At 44.0% G+C, this 16,151-nt stretch overlaps 1 protein-coding gene across 1 annotated transcript in view; it reads left to right on the top strand.

Annotated features, from left to right (window-relative positions):
- The window catches only part of ubxn4 (UBX domain protein 4), a 137,342-nt gene that overhangs the window by 33,586 nt on the left and 87,605 nt on the right, over positions 1 to 16,151 (top strand). Inside the window, exons 6-7 of the mRNA XM_030428494.1 lie at positions 4,057 to 4,102; positions 14,621 to 14,717. Of these exons, the coding sequence (XP_030284354.1) occupies positions 4,057 to 4,102; positions 14,621 to 14,717 (143 nt within the window). The remainder of the gene's footprint in view (positions 1 to 4,056; positions 4,103 to 14,620; positions 14,718 to 16,151) is intronic.

The raw sequence follows: 16,151 nt of genomic DNA, 5'->3' as shown, positions 1-16,151 counted from the left end.
TGTGTGTGTGTGTGTGGTATATGTATATTGTGTGTATATGTTTGTGTGTGTGTGTGTATATGTGTGTGTGTGTGTGTGTATATATGTGTGTGTGTGTGTATATGTGTATGTGTGTGTGTGTATATATATATATGTGTGTGTGTATATATATATATATGTGTATATATATATATATATATATATGTGTGTATATGTATATGTATATATGTGTGTATATGTATATGTATATATGTATATATGTATATGTGTATATGTATATATGTATATGTATATATGTGTATATGTATATATGTATATATGTGTATATATATATGTATATATATATATATATATGTATGTATATATATATATATATATATATATATATATATGTATATATAATGTGTGTGTGTATATATGTGTGTGTGTGTGTATATATATGTGTGTGTGTGTGTGTGTGTGTGTGTGTGTGTATATATATATATGTGTATATGTATATATATATGTAGGGCTCAGGGCTCATCTCATTCCTGCCTGTTCCACATTCAGCAGTCTCCTCCTTGTTTTGACTCACAACCAAAAAAACGACTACACTACACACTAGACACCAAACACTACATTACACACTAACTATACACTCCAAACACGCTATATGTCACAAATCTCTCAACTCTCAAAACTCGCTATCTCTGTCGCTGTCTGTATCACCGCCGGCGCCCCTCACACAACTAAAAGTTTTTATGTAGGAGTCGTTTCTTAAAAGTAATTCACAAAGCCGCTGAGACCTACTTGTAGTTATGAAAACATTGAACTCCTAAACTAGAAGTAACTCTCTGTTGCTATGGATGACATCATTATATAAGGACGCTCTTAGAAGCGGTGACAACGGTGATTGGTTGTTGAGTGACAGGGCAGCCCATTGAAAAGTCATTTAGGCTACGCAATGCATGAAGTGAAAATAAGGAAGTTGCCTACAAGCCCATGACAAAGCCTGTGAAAAGATATTGGATAAAGAAATGTATTTATGAGGAGAATTAATTGCCCCCTCCCCAACTAAAACGCTTCTGACAAAAATTACAAATTAGAAGATTGCGATGAAAAACTTGAATTGCCAATAAAAGTGGCATTTGCTCGAAATGCTGCATCAAACCACTCTCCATTAAAATTCGGGAATCATGTGTTGATCTGGGCCATTTCGCAACACTGTCCAGTAGGCTATATTGTAACGTGTGTCAAAGACAATTTGTGTATTGATGGAATGCAACTTTTTCCGATTGACAAAAGCCCTATTCGCACGGGACTAGTATAACATGGGGACCTCCAGTAATTTGTAATAATTGCGGAGGTCGTCTCTGATATTAATCCTGTGCGAATCTGCAATGTCCGTAATTTGTAAAGTAAAAATTCCACCGTGAATTACCTACCATATTTCACCAAACTGAGAGGTCATGTGTTAATATTAGTCCCGTGCGAATCAGCATCTCTGTTGATTTGGGGTCGTTTTTTGTTTTTCTTAAGGTTTTTTGTGTTTTCCACACCTTTTTTCTGCCTATTTTCCGGTCGAGAATTATGGAGGCTGTGTTGGGAATTATGAATAAAAGTTTTGACAGCATTTTGGGTGCAAATTTAGGAGGCTCATCAGAAGAGCGAAATCTCGAAAGATGATAAAATGGATTACATGCATGGCAGCATGCGGTAAGGAACATTTTTCCATCTTTCAACAGGCTCACCAGTTATTATATAAAAAATATCCATATCTAACCGTTGTGCTGCTCCAACGAGGGTTCCGGTGCGATCGACCCGGGGGATAATGTCAGTAAATTCGAGTTAAAACACAGACTTAGCTTATCCTGTGTGAATGCGCCGCATGAAACACAGACGTGGTGGGATAATTTCTAAATCACTTGAGGTCCCCAGGTAATACTAGTCCCGTGCGAAGAGCTGCATTTTCCCCGTAGCCAAATACCGCAGTGTTGCCAAATATTTTAACTCTGGCGTTATTGGATTGTTTCAGTTGATTGGGAACGCTATTGCGTCCCTCACCAACTCAACCACAACTTCAATCCCATTACGGTCCATCCGACATTGTTTTAATAAATTCCCTGTCATTTAGTGTCTCCAAAACATTCGGCTGTGACTAGGTCTTAGCTAGTTAGGAGTCCTCTGGACTATTTCTAAGGTCTCCCAGACTTAGGTGCTACTTTTAGGTTTAAAATGTTTTGTGAATAACTCTTATTTTCAAAAATTAGGAGTCCTAAAGTTATGACTGACACACCCATTATTTTTAGGAGTTGCTCCTAAATTCGCCTGTTAGGAGCCACTTTTAGCCTTAAGATTCTTTGTGGATACGGGCCCAGATGCATAAGTACATCAGTAGCACTCCTGCCCAAGATTACACATACATTAACAAATAAAGAGGCCAAATATCAAACTCAAAAGCGATGTATTTACTGAAAAGTGCAGCTATCTGGGTATGAGCATCGGTACATATTTTGCTTAGATTTGCAATGTCCTGATGAAGTTTGTCGGAAGTCCGTATGAACTCTTCCTTCTCCATGATGACACTGCTCCATGCGGTTTCTCTCTTGTCGACTGTCACCATAGAGATTATCTTTTTGGAGTCATTCTCCATAACACTATATATGCAGTACTGCGCACAGAATCCGGGGCTGTCCATCCGACCATCTCCTTTAAAAACAAATTAAAAATAATATTTTCAGAAATTGCAACACTATTTATGCTCACTCTAGTGGTTATGAGACCGAATAATATTGGTTGTGAAAAAATATTGGTGTAAAAAGTATAACTTACCCAAGACCACAACAGTGGGTTTTGGCTGTAGATGGGAAATGATTACATTGCGCTTCTCTTCCCTGAATTGTTTGACAGTGTCCATGCAGTAGGTGTCTTGTATATTGAAAAAGGTAGACCTTCCTACCATCCCCATGTTCATGAATCGGAAGAGCAATGTCACCTTTGCATAATTATCCCCAGAGAGGAGGATATTCATAGCCAACTGAAGTCCCCCACCTGCATTGCATACTTCAGCTTGGACTGTGAACTCCAATTCCAAACAATGTGACTGAAGGGACACATCTGAAACAAAATAGTGACAGAAAGAAAGCTGTTATTGTATGGTCCCTGAATAAACACAGAGTCTGTGACTAGATGTGCAACATATTCAGCACCATGAAACTAGATATGATATTTACAAAATGTAAAATATATAATCATCATAATAAAAACACAATAAGAAACACAAGTACCCACCCACTCAATGATGGCAGCAGTGGCCCTGGATTTGACCTTCACCTGAAATGGTCCAGGGGCCTAGCACTCTGCAAAGGTAACAGGGTCCTTGGCAGTACACATGGGGATGGGGAGCACAAGGTACTCAGCAAGCTGCTTCAAGTTTAGATGACAGGCAATGGACGCAGGCTGGCCAATGACCTCCTTTTCGCTCTGGATCTGGATGTTCTCGGGAATCTCAGGTCCATCATTGTGAGTTGGACCCACATCGGAGGAATCATCAAGCCCCCCCGCGCAACTCGGACCCCACGCACCGCAGAGCCCACGGATGTTGGCCCCAAAGTATGACGGGCTCGGGCAAAAGTGAGGACACAGGCCAACGTCTGAGCCGTGGTATTCGCTGTAATGGGAAGTGCACCGGAAGTGCAAAAGGCTGAATGTGTGCCGATTTGGATTTGTTGTAATAAGGCATGCCTCCATTGACCAGTCATGACCACCTACAAGATATGGCCTCAGGATTGGCCCTACATCATACCGACCAAATTTCATAAAAATCGGTGAAGCCGTTCAAGAGACAAAAACTTTCCATCTTTTTAGCGCCCCCTAGTGGCCAAAATTCGCCAAATTCGGCTCATCCCTTCCCAGTGTCATGGCAACCAAGGAACTCAAATTTGGTGTTAATAGCATTTAGTTTGACCGAGATATCAAACAGTTTACATTTTTATAGCTAGCTACAGAAATGTGTTTGTGAATAATTTGCGCATTTTTTGACCGAGCAAAATTCTTTTGATAACTTTAGATCAGGTCCAGCTGAAGAGTGTACGTGCCAAGTTTGACGCAGATCGGACAAAATCCCAAGGAGGAGTTCGAAAAAGTAGGTTTTTTCAGTTTTTGCAATTTTGCGAAAAAACTTTCTAGCCGGAAGAGGGTGTGGCCAATCACAAAGAAATTCAGCTCCATTCAGGAAATCTGAGGATACAAGGTTTTTGAATGTGCGACATACGGTGTCGGAGTTATAGGCAAAAACGCGTTGGCCTAGGTTATAGCGCCCCCTGCAGGCGGATATTTGACGTTTTTTTGGTTCTGAGATATTCGCAGGAGTCTGGACCAATCCTCCAAATTGCACCGCCCTCCCTTGCACAGTTTAGCCTGCAGCACCACTTTTAGCCGGAGAAAAATAAAAATCTTTACAATTACAATAGGGTTCCTAGCACCGCTGGTCCTAGGAAACGCGTATGCTTGCATATGCGTTCCCTCGGCCCCTCGGAATGCATAGTCATTTTCAAACCAGTCGAAGACACTTAACATATTTAAAAAACACATAGAAAAATACAGTACTTATTACCACTAGCCAGTATAACAAGGGGCCCGTGGCAAAAATATAAAAGAAATTCACAAACTTACATGGAATTACAAATATCATGGAACTCCTCCATGTTGATACGGTCAGCATTCAAATCTAGAGAGGTCACACTAAGCAAAATGAAATAATATGAGAACGATGTCACATGACTGCACACTACTAATGTTGATAGCACAATAAAACCATGATGCAGGATATAATTCTATGAATAAAAAAATATACCGTGCATCAAGTTGCTATAGTGATGCCTCTTCGCTGATGCTGGTATCCAGCTCTCCTACACCAGCAATAGAGAAGTCATCATCTTTGGAATGGAGGAAATTAAATTTAAATTCCAGTGAACCACTTCTGCTTTTAAAATAGCAAACAAATACAAGTCACACTCAGCGGTCAGACAGAGAGCCAGCCAAATAGGTAGACTCTGTGGGGTCTGGCAGTCTGGCACTGTATCTACCCTTTTGCGGTGTAGATATTATTCTCATTTTCTCATAACTGCAAGACACATACATAGAAAACTGCTTAAGATTTTGACCATACATGTACAGGAATATAAAACAAAGTGAAAAACAACAGACGAAGACATCCTAGGCTTAGACAGGCTGTAAATGACTGAGACAGACTACTCAACCAATCATATAAATGCTAAATAAGAGCTGCTCCAAGTCCTGCTCAGATTGTGACTGTAAACCTGTGAACACAAACGACTATTCTGGGTGTCAAAGCTGAGGTGGGGGATGGGTTGGGTATATTGATGGCTACTTGTTTGGAACAATGAAGAGACACACATAAACACACACACAAACCATTTGGAGCTATACTTCTGGGATGAATTGCATTTACCCCATGAGGCAATACTGAACAGTGCTGAATTAGTTTAAGACGGTCGGGGTGACTGAAATGGATAACTAACTTTACTCATACTTTACTGTATGAGTATGCTTACACGTCACTCATTTCAATCGTCCCGATCATGATTGCGATTGTATAGAAGGGAATTTACTGTCACTCTTAGCAAACTTGTAGGTATGTGAAGACGTTTGAGGTGGAATAGTATGATTCGGGACTCTAACGTAGCAACATAAACCTGATCTTGTATAAGTAGCAGCGGTTAGCAAGAGGCTAACGTATTAGCAACTTCCGACAATGCGTTATCAGTAGCCGCTGTCACCAGGCTGTTTACATCGTAAATCAGCCCACACAAGCTAACCACCATCGCAGCAACTGTAGTTGTTAGAGGAAAAATAATTTAGCAGTTTATCTGTCCAAGAGAAGAACAGCGAGCTCCGAGTCCAACTTCAAACTAATGATATCCCGAACTTCTCTCCATCTTTGAAACGCAACGCCGATATTGATACGCGTTTTATTGCGTTTGTTGTCCAACTGTCTTTTAGACTCCCTTTTTGACGAATTCGTCTTCCTCTTCTTAGATTGTTTTGCATAGAAACTGGGTGTTTCCAACCGTGGAATCGCAATCTTTCCTGTCCGGTCATCCGCCATTGCTGCAGATTGGGTTTCCACCGAAGAGACGTGAACGTGCATCTGCTTTAGTAGAACAGCCCATCACAAGGCTCGCTCTCTCAGCTGCTCTGTGATTAGTCAAAGTCTTCCGTCACAGGGTAGATTCTTTGCAGGCTGAAAACAGAGCCTAGGGGAGGCACAGAGGTCTGCTCTTCTCTCACATCACTTCATGTACATTATCCCCAAGGTTATTATGGAAGTTTTTGCCAAATATTGCCAAAAATAAGCTGCCTACCAAGCCTTTAAAGTAACTTTCTTCACATTGCTGTTCACCAGTAAACCACTGTTATCTTCCACTTCTTTGGCCAGTTAACTTCCATTCAAGTTTCCCTGATTATTAAGCGGCGCCGTGAGTAGCCAAGTAGCGACGCAAGGGAGTCAAATTGGTAGGGAAATCTTTTTTGAGTGCCTCATTTTAGAAATTAAAATAGTGATATTTAGTGCCTGCGTATCAGTACTCATTGATTTTATATAACATGCACTCAGACAGTTAGGTCGATGCTAAAACATAATGGAAATTATCAGTAACACGATAATGGTTGCTATGGCGCCGTACTGGGTGGCAGATTGTTGCAGCAGCTCCTGTGGGTTTCCAAGTTTTCCGTAGTTTTTTTTCTATTTCTATTTTGATTTTCGTTGTGAGTTTTGGCAACTCTTCTCCAGAGACCGTGAGAAGATCTTCCATTTTTGTACTTTTGTGGCACTTATTATGATGTTTCTGCTATCCCTAGCAACTGAGGGTCAGGACCGCATCATTAAGCGCATTGTTTACACACGTGGCCAGCTGATTTTCCTATGTAAACCTGCACTGCTGTCCGGAGCCAGGCCTGAGGTCCCGAAGGAGCGGCTGAGGAGACGCCAGGGCTGCAGAGCCGGAGCGAAACGGAGGGCGAAGAAGAGGAGACATAGACCGGCTGTACCAGCGATAGTCATGGGGAACGTGAGGTCTCGGTGGAATAAGATGGACAAGCTTTTTATCGCTGATAAAAACTCAAAGGGAATATCGTGAGTGCAGTGTGTTGTGTTTCACTAAGACATGGCTTCACTCACACAACCCGGACCACAGCGTGGCGGTTCCCAGCTTCAGCACTGTTCGTGGTGGTATGTGATAAGCAGCGGAAAGAAGAAAGGAGGAGGGATTGCACTGTATGTGAGTGAGAGGTGGTGTAATCCTGGTCATTTTCACGTGAAGGAACGTCTCTCTAGCCCGGACATTGAACTGCTGTACCACCAGAGACTGTAACACACTGGATCTTTTATATGCAAATGCTAAGGATGCATACAGTCCTACAGCCCTCGTCCCCCTTGGAAGATCTGACCACAACCTGGTCCTGCTGACCCCTAAGTATGTCCCTCTTGTTCAGCGGCAGGCTGTCCACACTAGGAGCGTGAGGAATACATCAGGTTCTGTGAACACACCACCATGCCAACCAGGACTGTATGCTGCTTCCCTAACAATAAGCCGTGGATCACCAATGACCTGAAAGCTCTTCTTAACAAGAAGAAGTGGGCGTTCAGGTCAGGAGGCAGCGCGAACTCAGGGATATGCTGAGGGCCTGTAAAGACACCTACAGGAGGAAGCTGGAGGCCAAACTCCAGCAGAACAGTGTAAGGGATATGTGGACTGGTATGAAGCAGATCACTGGGTGTAATGTGAGTGGCAGATAGTCATCAGGCAGCCTGGAGAGGGCAAACGAGCTGAACAGATTCTTCAGTAGGTTCAGCTCACAGCCTTCTGTTGTCTCCCCGACACCTCCAGACCCCCACACACCCTCACTGCCCCAATTGCTTCCTTCCCTCCCCCCTCATTCCCCTGATGTGAGCTCTCCTGTGCAGCACCTCTCCTCCTCCTCCTCCTCCTCCTCCACTGAAGACACCATCACCCTCCCCCGCATGACTGTAGCCCTTTTTAGATAGATAAGGCGGCACATTTGTTCCAAGGTAAGGGCGGCAATGTGCCGGCCTGTGTTTCTAAACTGGAGGCGTAATATTCCTCCTTTTCCAAAAGCCACCTCTGAGGTAGGCGTAAATATGTGATGTGACGTGAAGCTCGAAGTTGGGCTGTGAACAGAGACAACGAATTTGACTTCAAAATAAGAGCTTTACATTGCCCCCCATTGGAGTTTAGAACTGGGTTCTTAGCGGGGTGCTTTTAATTTGAAAGTAGCAACCGTTCCTAGCTTGCCGACACAACAACAAGCTAATACAACCAAACAGCTACAGAGACCGAGGAGACGCTAGCATCTCCTGGATCTCAGCGGCCGTCCAGTTGCTCTTTTTAATGTCCGCAGATGAAGTGATGGACTGACTGCTGTGATCAGCTGTTTCTTGGTTTTAAAACTCCACGGCTGTGGGTCGCACAACAATGCAGGCCATTGACACCTCCGCACACCTCATGCAGGGGCCGGCACATTGACGCCTCTTTTTAAGATAGTAGGCGAGGTGGAAATGAGTTTACCCTCCGAGGCGGAAAATCGGTGGACCAAAACAGACCCCCAATTTGCCGCCCTCTGTCTAAAACTGCGGACCGAGCAGCCAAAAGGACAGGCAAATTGGCGGCTTGGTGCTCTGTCTGAAAAGGGCTTGTGACTGCATTCCAGTTTAGGAGACAGCTGGAAAGATTCCACCAGCGGAAGGCTGCAGGCCCTGACGGTATCAGCCCCAGGATCCTGAAGACATGTGCCAGCCAGCTGTTGCCTGTCCTACAACACCTGTACAACCTGAGCCTGGGTCAGGAGAGAATACCAGTGCTTTGGAAGACGTCCAGCCTGGTTCCTGTGCCAAAGAAGTCGACACCATCAGACCTCAATGACTACCGACCAGTGGCCCTCACATCTTACGTGATGAAGGTGCTGGAGAGGACTGGTCTTGGCCAACCTGAGACCGCAGGTGGAAGCCCTGCTAGATCCTCTGCAATTTGCTTACCAGCCCCACTTGGGAGTTGATGATGCTGTCATCTACCTGCTGCAACGAGCCCTTTCACACCTGGATGGTGGAGGAGGTACTGTGAGAATCACATTCTTTGATTCCTCCAGTGCTTTTACCCCCCATTCAGTAGGGGTGGGTAAAAATATCGATTCATCAATGCATTGCAATATATTTTTTCCCAATTCAATATCGATTCATAAAATCCTCTGAATCGATTCAGGTAAGCGACCATCCGCGACCTCGCTCGTAGGTCGGAGGTCGATGCGCCACGGAAACACTGTCGGAGCTGCAGAGGCGGGTAGCTGATGTCTGACGCACCGCTCTTTCGGAGACAGTAAACTCCCAGCGCAGCCGGTCTCACCCTGGCCACTGGACCGTGCGCCCGCGGGTTTCACTCTAATAATAATAATAATAATAATAATAATAATAATAATAATACATATTATTTGTTTGATGGCGCCTTTCAAGTCACCCTAGGTCACCTTACATAGGATAAAAACATAAAATCACAGAGTAATATCACCACATAATGTCACAGAATATTAAAAACAAACATTGATATAAAAAAGGAAAAGAAAGGTGTAGTGCACAGTGACCAGTCAGAGTGAGCATGCCAGTTTGAACAGGTGGGTTTTGAGTTTGGATTTGAATGTTGTGATGGAGTCTGACTGTCTTATGTGTGGGGGGAGAGAGTTCCATAGTCTGGGTGCCGAGCAGCTGAAGGCTCGGGCACCTATGGTACTGAGGCGTGGTGTGGGGATGGTTAGCAGTCCAGCAGAGGTTGAGCGGAGGGTGCGAGAGGGGCTGTATTCGTGGAGGAGGTTGCAGAGGCAGGTGGGGGCTAGATGGTTGAGAGCTTTGTATGTGAGGAGGAGGTTTTTGTAGTGGATGCGGTATTGTACAGGGAGCCAGTGAAGTTGGATGAGAATAGGGGTGATGTGGTCAGATGATTTGGTGCGGGTGATAATCCGGGCGGCTGAGTTCTGGATGATTTGCAGTCTGTTGATGAGTTTGGTGGGGAGTCCGGTGAGGATGGCATTGCAGTAATCGATGCGGGAAGTGACAAGTGAATGAACCAGGATTTCGGTGCTGGACTGGGACAGTGATGGGCGGAGTCTGGAGATATTTCGGAGGTGGAAGAAGGCAGTCCGGGTGATGTTTTTGATGTGGGGTGCAAATGAGAGGGTGCTGTCCAGAATGACGGCGAGGCTCTTGACTTGTGGGGAGAAGGGTACAGGGAATCCGTCGATGATGATGGGTGGGGCCGGGGTGTGTTGTGATTTAGTGAGGGTGGATTTGGAGCCGATGAGCAGGGCCTCAGTTTTATTGCCATTGAGCTTCAGGAAGTTCCTGCTCATCTAGCTCCGGATGTCTTCGAGGCAGGTGCTGAGGGAGGTGGGAGGGATGGCGGCGTTGGGTTTGGAGGAGATGTAGACCTGTGTGTCGTCGGCATAGCAGTGAAAGAGGATCCCATGATGACGGAGGAGGTAGATGATGAAGAGGAGTGGACCCAAGACTGACCCCTGGGGGACACCCAGTGAAACACCCGAACACCCAGACTTGTGGTCCCTTATTTGCACAAAGTGTTGGCGGTCAGTGAGGTAGGATGTAAACCAACAGAGTGCAGCACCAGTGATCCCAATGCCAGCCAGGCGGTCCAGGAGTAGTGTGTGGGAGATAGTGTCGAATGCTGCGCTGAGGTCGAGGAGGATGTGAATTGTAAGAAGTCCGGAGTCAGCTGCACAGAGGAGGTCGTTGGTGATTTTGACAAGGGCTGTTTCAGTGCTGTGTTTTGGACGGAAGCCGGATTGGAAAGGTTCATGGAGTTTGTTTGTGTCGAGGTGGGATTGTAGTTGTGCAGCAACCACCCTTTCAAGTGTTTTGGAGATGAAGGGGAGGTTGGAGATGGGACGGTAAAGGTTAAGGTCAGTTGGGTCAGTACCAGGTTTTTTCAGGATGGGTGTGATAGCAGCCAGTTTAAGAGTGGGGGGCACAGTGCCAGTGGTGAGGGAGGAGTTAATTATGTTGGTGATCATGGGAGAAATGGATGGCAGACAGGCTTTGACGAGGGAGGTGGGAAGAGGATCAAGCTGACAGGTGGTGGCTTTGGCTTTGTGGATGAGGTCAGAGATGGTGTGTTCTGATACTGGGGTGAAGTCAGAGAGGGAGCTGATGAGAGGTTGGCCAGTGGTGATCATCCAGGCTGGATCTTTTGACGAAGTGCAGGATGAGGCCAGTTGTTGGTGAATGGTATTGATTTTAGAGCTGAAGAAGTCCAGGAAGGCAGTGCACTGATCGGTGGATATGTCTGGTGGGAGGGTTTTCGGAGTCTGAATTAGGTGGCTGACCGTTGCAAAGAGGACTCTGTTGTTGCCTGTACCAGTGTTGATGAGGTTGGAGTAGTATGAGGATTTGGCAGTAATGAGGGCGTTCTTGTAGTGATGCAGGTGGTCCGAGTACATTTGACTGTGTATGGTGAGTCCTGTTTTTTTTGTACAGTCGCTCCAGTCGATGGCCTGTGGCTTTGAGCTGGCGTAGGTCAGGGGTAAATCAGGGAGCAGTGTGATTAAATGAGACTGAGCGGGTTTTCAGAGGAACCAGGGTCTTGAGGGAAGAGGAGAGACAGTTATTGTAATGAGTCACCAGGTCAGCAGGGGAGGATGCTGGGGGATGGCTTGGGTAGGAGCTGATCAGGGTGGAGAGATCTGTGGTGTTGATATGTTTGATGTTTCTGAAGGAGATGGTCCGTTGTTCTTTGACTTTGTGAAGTTGGGTGTGAATGTCAAAAAGTACAGCTTTGTGGTCAGAGATGGGGAAATCCGTGATGTCAAGGTTGGTGGGAGTGATGTCGGTGCAGCAGATTAAGTCCAGTATGTGGCCTTTGTTATGGGTTGGGAGGTTGACATGTTGTGTGATACCGAGACAGTCTAGGAGTGATGTGAAGTCGTTGGCAAAGGTACTGGACGGGTTGTCAATGTGGATGTTGAAATCGCCGAGGAGGATAACAGTGGGGGACATGGCACATACAGATGTTAGTAGTGATGAGAATTCATTCATTCTCCTCCGGGGAGAGAGGGGGGGTTCAGCGTCAACGTTTTACCCCCTCGTTTCCAGCCGGAGGGCGGAGGGACGGCGGTCATGTCTATGTTTATATCAGACAAAAAATGTACCATGCAGTCCCAGAAACAATGGCAGTTTCTCAGCTTAACTATGGTTGCACTATTTTATAACTAAACACATCGAGTACCTTTGTTTACATTTCAATTCGAACTAGAACTTCGTAGAAGAAAGATTTATAATTTAAGATGACTTTTTTTAATTAATAATTAATAAAATTATCAACAGGTACTCTAATGAATTATTTGTTTATTACTACTTATTACTAAATCAATATCGAAGCATTTAAGTCAATATTGAATCGAATCTATATTGAATCGAATTGAGACCTAAAGAATCGAAATCCAATCGTGAGGTTCTTAACAATACCCAGCCCTACCATTCAGCCACTGCTACTGGGGTAGAAGCTGCGGGTGATGGGTGTAGACGACACAATGATCTCCTGGATTACTGACTACCTGGCAGGCGGACCACAGTTTGTCCGTATGGGCAGTGTTCTGTCTGATGCGGTGGTTAGTGATACAGGAGCTCCACAGGGGACTGTACTGTCTCCTTTCCTGTTCAACTTATACACCACTGACTTTCAGTACAGCACCGGGTCGTGTCACCTGCAGAAGTTTTCTGACGATTCGGCTGTTGTGGGGTTTATAAGTGAGGGACTGGAGGAGGTGTACAGGGCACTGGTAGACAACTTTGTGGAGTGGACTGGACAGAATCACCTGCGGCTAAACATCAGCAAGACCAGAGAGATAGATTTTAGGAGGAAGAGGAAGATGGCTCCCCAACCACTGTGCATTCTGGGAAAGGATGTGGAGGCGGTGGAGGATTACAAGTACCTTGGTGTTACCATCAACCACAGACTGGACTGGAGATCTAACACTGAAGCTGTTTACCAGAAGGGGATGAGCAGACTTTACTTCTAGAGGAAGTGTTGATCCTTCAACGTGTGCAGCAAGATGTTGGAAATCGTTTATCAGCAGTGTACTTTTCTTTGCTGTAGTTTGTTGGGGGAGTAGCATCGGAGCCAGCAACACCAAATAGCTCAACAAACTCATCATGAAGGCTGGCTCTGTGATTGGCTGTAAACAGGACACTCTGGAGGCTGTGATGGAGAGGAGGACACTGAAAAAACTGTTATCCACCATGGATAATCTTCTCCAGCCTCTCCAAATCTTTCTTGCCACAAGCCATCATTTTATATAATAACTCTCTCACCACTGCATGACAGAGAGAACTCTGATCTCTCTACTGTTTTGTTGTATATATTATTATGGTTTATTTTTTTATAGTATATTTTGCACTGTATATATTTTTTGCAGACCCACTGCTGCTGTGATAATTTCCTAGCCTGGGATCATTAAAGTTATTCTATTCTGTTCTATTCTATTCTATTCTATTCAATAACAGAGGTTAGCATTGCTACTGCGGTAAAATTATATTTACAAACAATATATTTAAATTTTCACCGATCAGGCATAACATTATGACCACTGACAGGTGAAGCGAATAACACTGATCATCTTTTCATTTTGGCACCTGTTAGGGGTGGGATATATTAGCAAGTGACCATATTGTCCCCATGTTGATGTTTTAGAAGCAGGAAAAAATGGGCAAGCTTAAGGACTTGAGCAAGTTTGGCAAGGGCAAAATTGTGATGGCTAGATTACTGGGTCAGATCATCTTCAAAACTGCAGCTCTTGTGGGGTGTTCCCGATCTGCAGTGGTCAGTATCTATCAAAAGTGGTCCAAGGAAGGAACGGTGGTGAACTGGCAACAGGGTCAAGGCTCATTGATGCACATGGGGAGTGAAGGCTGACCCATGTGGTCCCGTTGAACAGCTACTGTTGCTCAAATTGCTGAAGAAGTTGATGTCGGTTCTGATAGAAAGCTGTCGGATTACACAGTGCCTCGCAGTTTCCGATTTTGAGGTCAACGATTCGATTCTAAACCGATTATCAATGCATCTCGATGCATCTCAATTTTTAAATAATAATTAAACCTGAGTTTGCAACTCAGAAGAAGTCTGTGCTGGTCTTATAGGCTTGGCGTTAGCGATTGCAGCCATTTTGTTGCCGCTCAAACATAAACGACTCACACATGTGTGTTCGGTGCGAATGCGGTGTACAGCAGAGAATCAGCAGGCGCTTTCTGTAGCACTCTGCAGCCGGCGAACTAAATGTTGCAGCAGGCAAAATGAATGTTGCAGTGGGCAAACTAATTTCAGTTTTAAAATTCTACTCAATTTGGAAAGTTTAGCAGGTACTTCTGAATTTGTTTCTTGAAGTGATAAAATTTATGGCATGCCTACAGTAGATGAAACAGAATTACATACACAAATCTTATATACAAATTTGTTGAAGATAGATGGACTTGGTTTGCTTTGTGCTGACATGGAGTCAATAAACCACTTAACCCAGTGCTTCCTTTTTATGTTTCTATTCTATGCAACATCCCTCTCGGGCACAGGAGATGATGGCAGTCAGGCTCTTGCAGAGAATGTATCCTCAGATGATGCTACTCAGTGTTCTCAGAGTGAAGAAGACCTGGATGCTCAGGTGGAAAGGTAGGAGCACCCATACATGTATCTATGTTCTAAACAGAATATGTTCTTTGTGCCGACAGATTTGTCCCAAAGACATCATCTCTGTGAAACTCAAATGGCATCTAAGGGAAAATAATAGTTAGTTAAAAAAAAAAAAATTAGATTGTTGATTGTGTTGGTACCAGAGACTGTGGTAAACATAGAGAAGCCGCTCTGAAGAGTTGCTGGTGGTGAATGTGGGGCAGCCTGCAGTCTCATAATCTGACCCATGAATCATACCATACTTTGACAGTCATTATTCCCGGCAATAAACTGAAGGTAACACAAAAGTATCCTTTCAGATAAGTAAAGAACAATAAAAAAAAAACAAAAAAACGTTGTTTCCATTAGTAGTCCAAGATTCATACACTGCTGAACCAAGTTCTTCCTGGACTACTTGTCTAACTATTGTGAAGTAATTTTACTGTGTACTTTTAGAGTAATCCAGTGTCCAAACCATTTGTACACTGAATAAAAAGGTGCGGCTGATTGACCAAGCAAACACGAACCATGGCTGGCTTGACTGCAGTACAGACTTTGACACAGTGGGGATTTTCCCGCTGTTTCTGAAAACATGTACCACAGTCTGTTGTACCAACAAAACCTTGACACTCTCCTCTTGTCTCTTGTCTTGCTCCTGTGTCACATATAAACACCGCCCCCCAACGTATTAGATGCATAGCACGGTCAGACTGGGTGCTGAAGAATAAGAGTGGTCTCTGACGTCACTCTCCTCTTTTTTTGCGGGGCAGGCATGAAAACGAAATAGCAATATCCTCTTTGTTATATTTTTAGTTGCATCATAAAATGTGCAACCTAAGTAAAAAAATGAAGTTTAGATGAACTATTATTAATTTTGTTTATGAGTCAATAATGCAGCTATGACCTTGAAATGAAAAAGCCTTTCTGCTGATGCATTTTGTAGGAAAGTATGTGGTCCTGACATGGGCAGCACCATAAATATATAATGTAGGAGACACTGCTCGCACACTACTTTGATATATATATGATTATTAATCACTGGCAATTAATATTACACTCGTAAATGGGGCACCACCTCCGTGTTTAGTTATTGGAATAATCCGGAGGACATTATTCCAAACACCTAACTGTACCAGTTGGCTTGGACGGTTAGAGTTCATTCAAAATCAATTTATTCAGTCTCAATATTCTGAAGTAGTGACTTCTTTGCACGTATCCATCGGTTCTCCACATTAGAATTAAGTTCCAGACAAAGACAAACGATTATATATATGTTTATTGACTAAATAATTTGGGGTAAAATAAATGACATGACAATTTTAGACGAACAACAGATAACAGAGAAGGTAAAGACTGTAATAAGAAAAGTAATAACGTCGTGTGACCGTCGGTAGATGGTAAAGTTGAAGGGTCGGTTATATATATATTAAATAT

The sequence above is a fragment of the Sparus aurata genome, chromosome 9, assembly GCF_900880675.1.
Source record: "Sparus aurata chromosome 9, fSpaAur1.1, whole genome shotgun sequence".
NCBI classification, from domain to species: Eukaryota; Metazoa; Chordata; class Actinopteri; order Spariformes; family Sparidae; genus Sparus; species Sparus aurata.
Note: the sequence above shows the minus strand (reverse complement) of the source record. Positions and strands in the feature narration are given on the sequence as shown.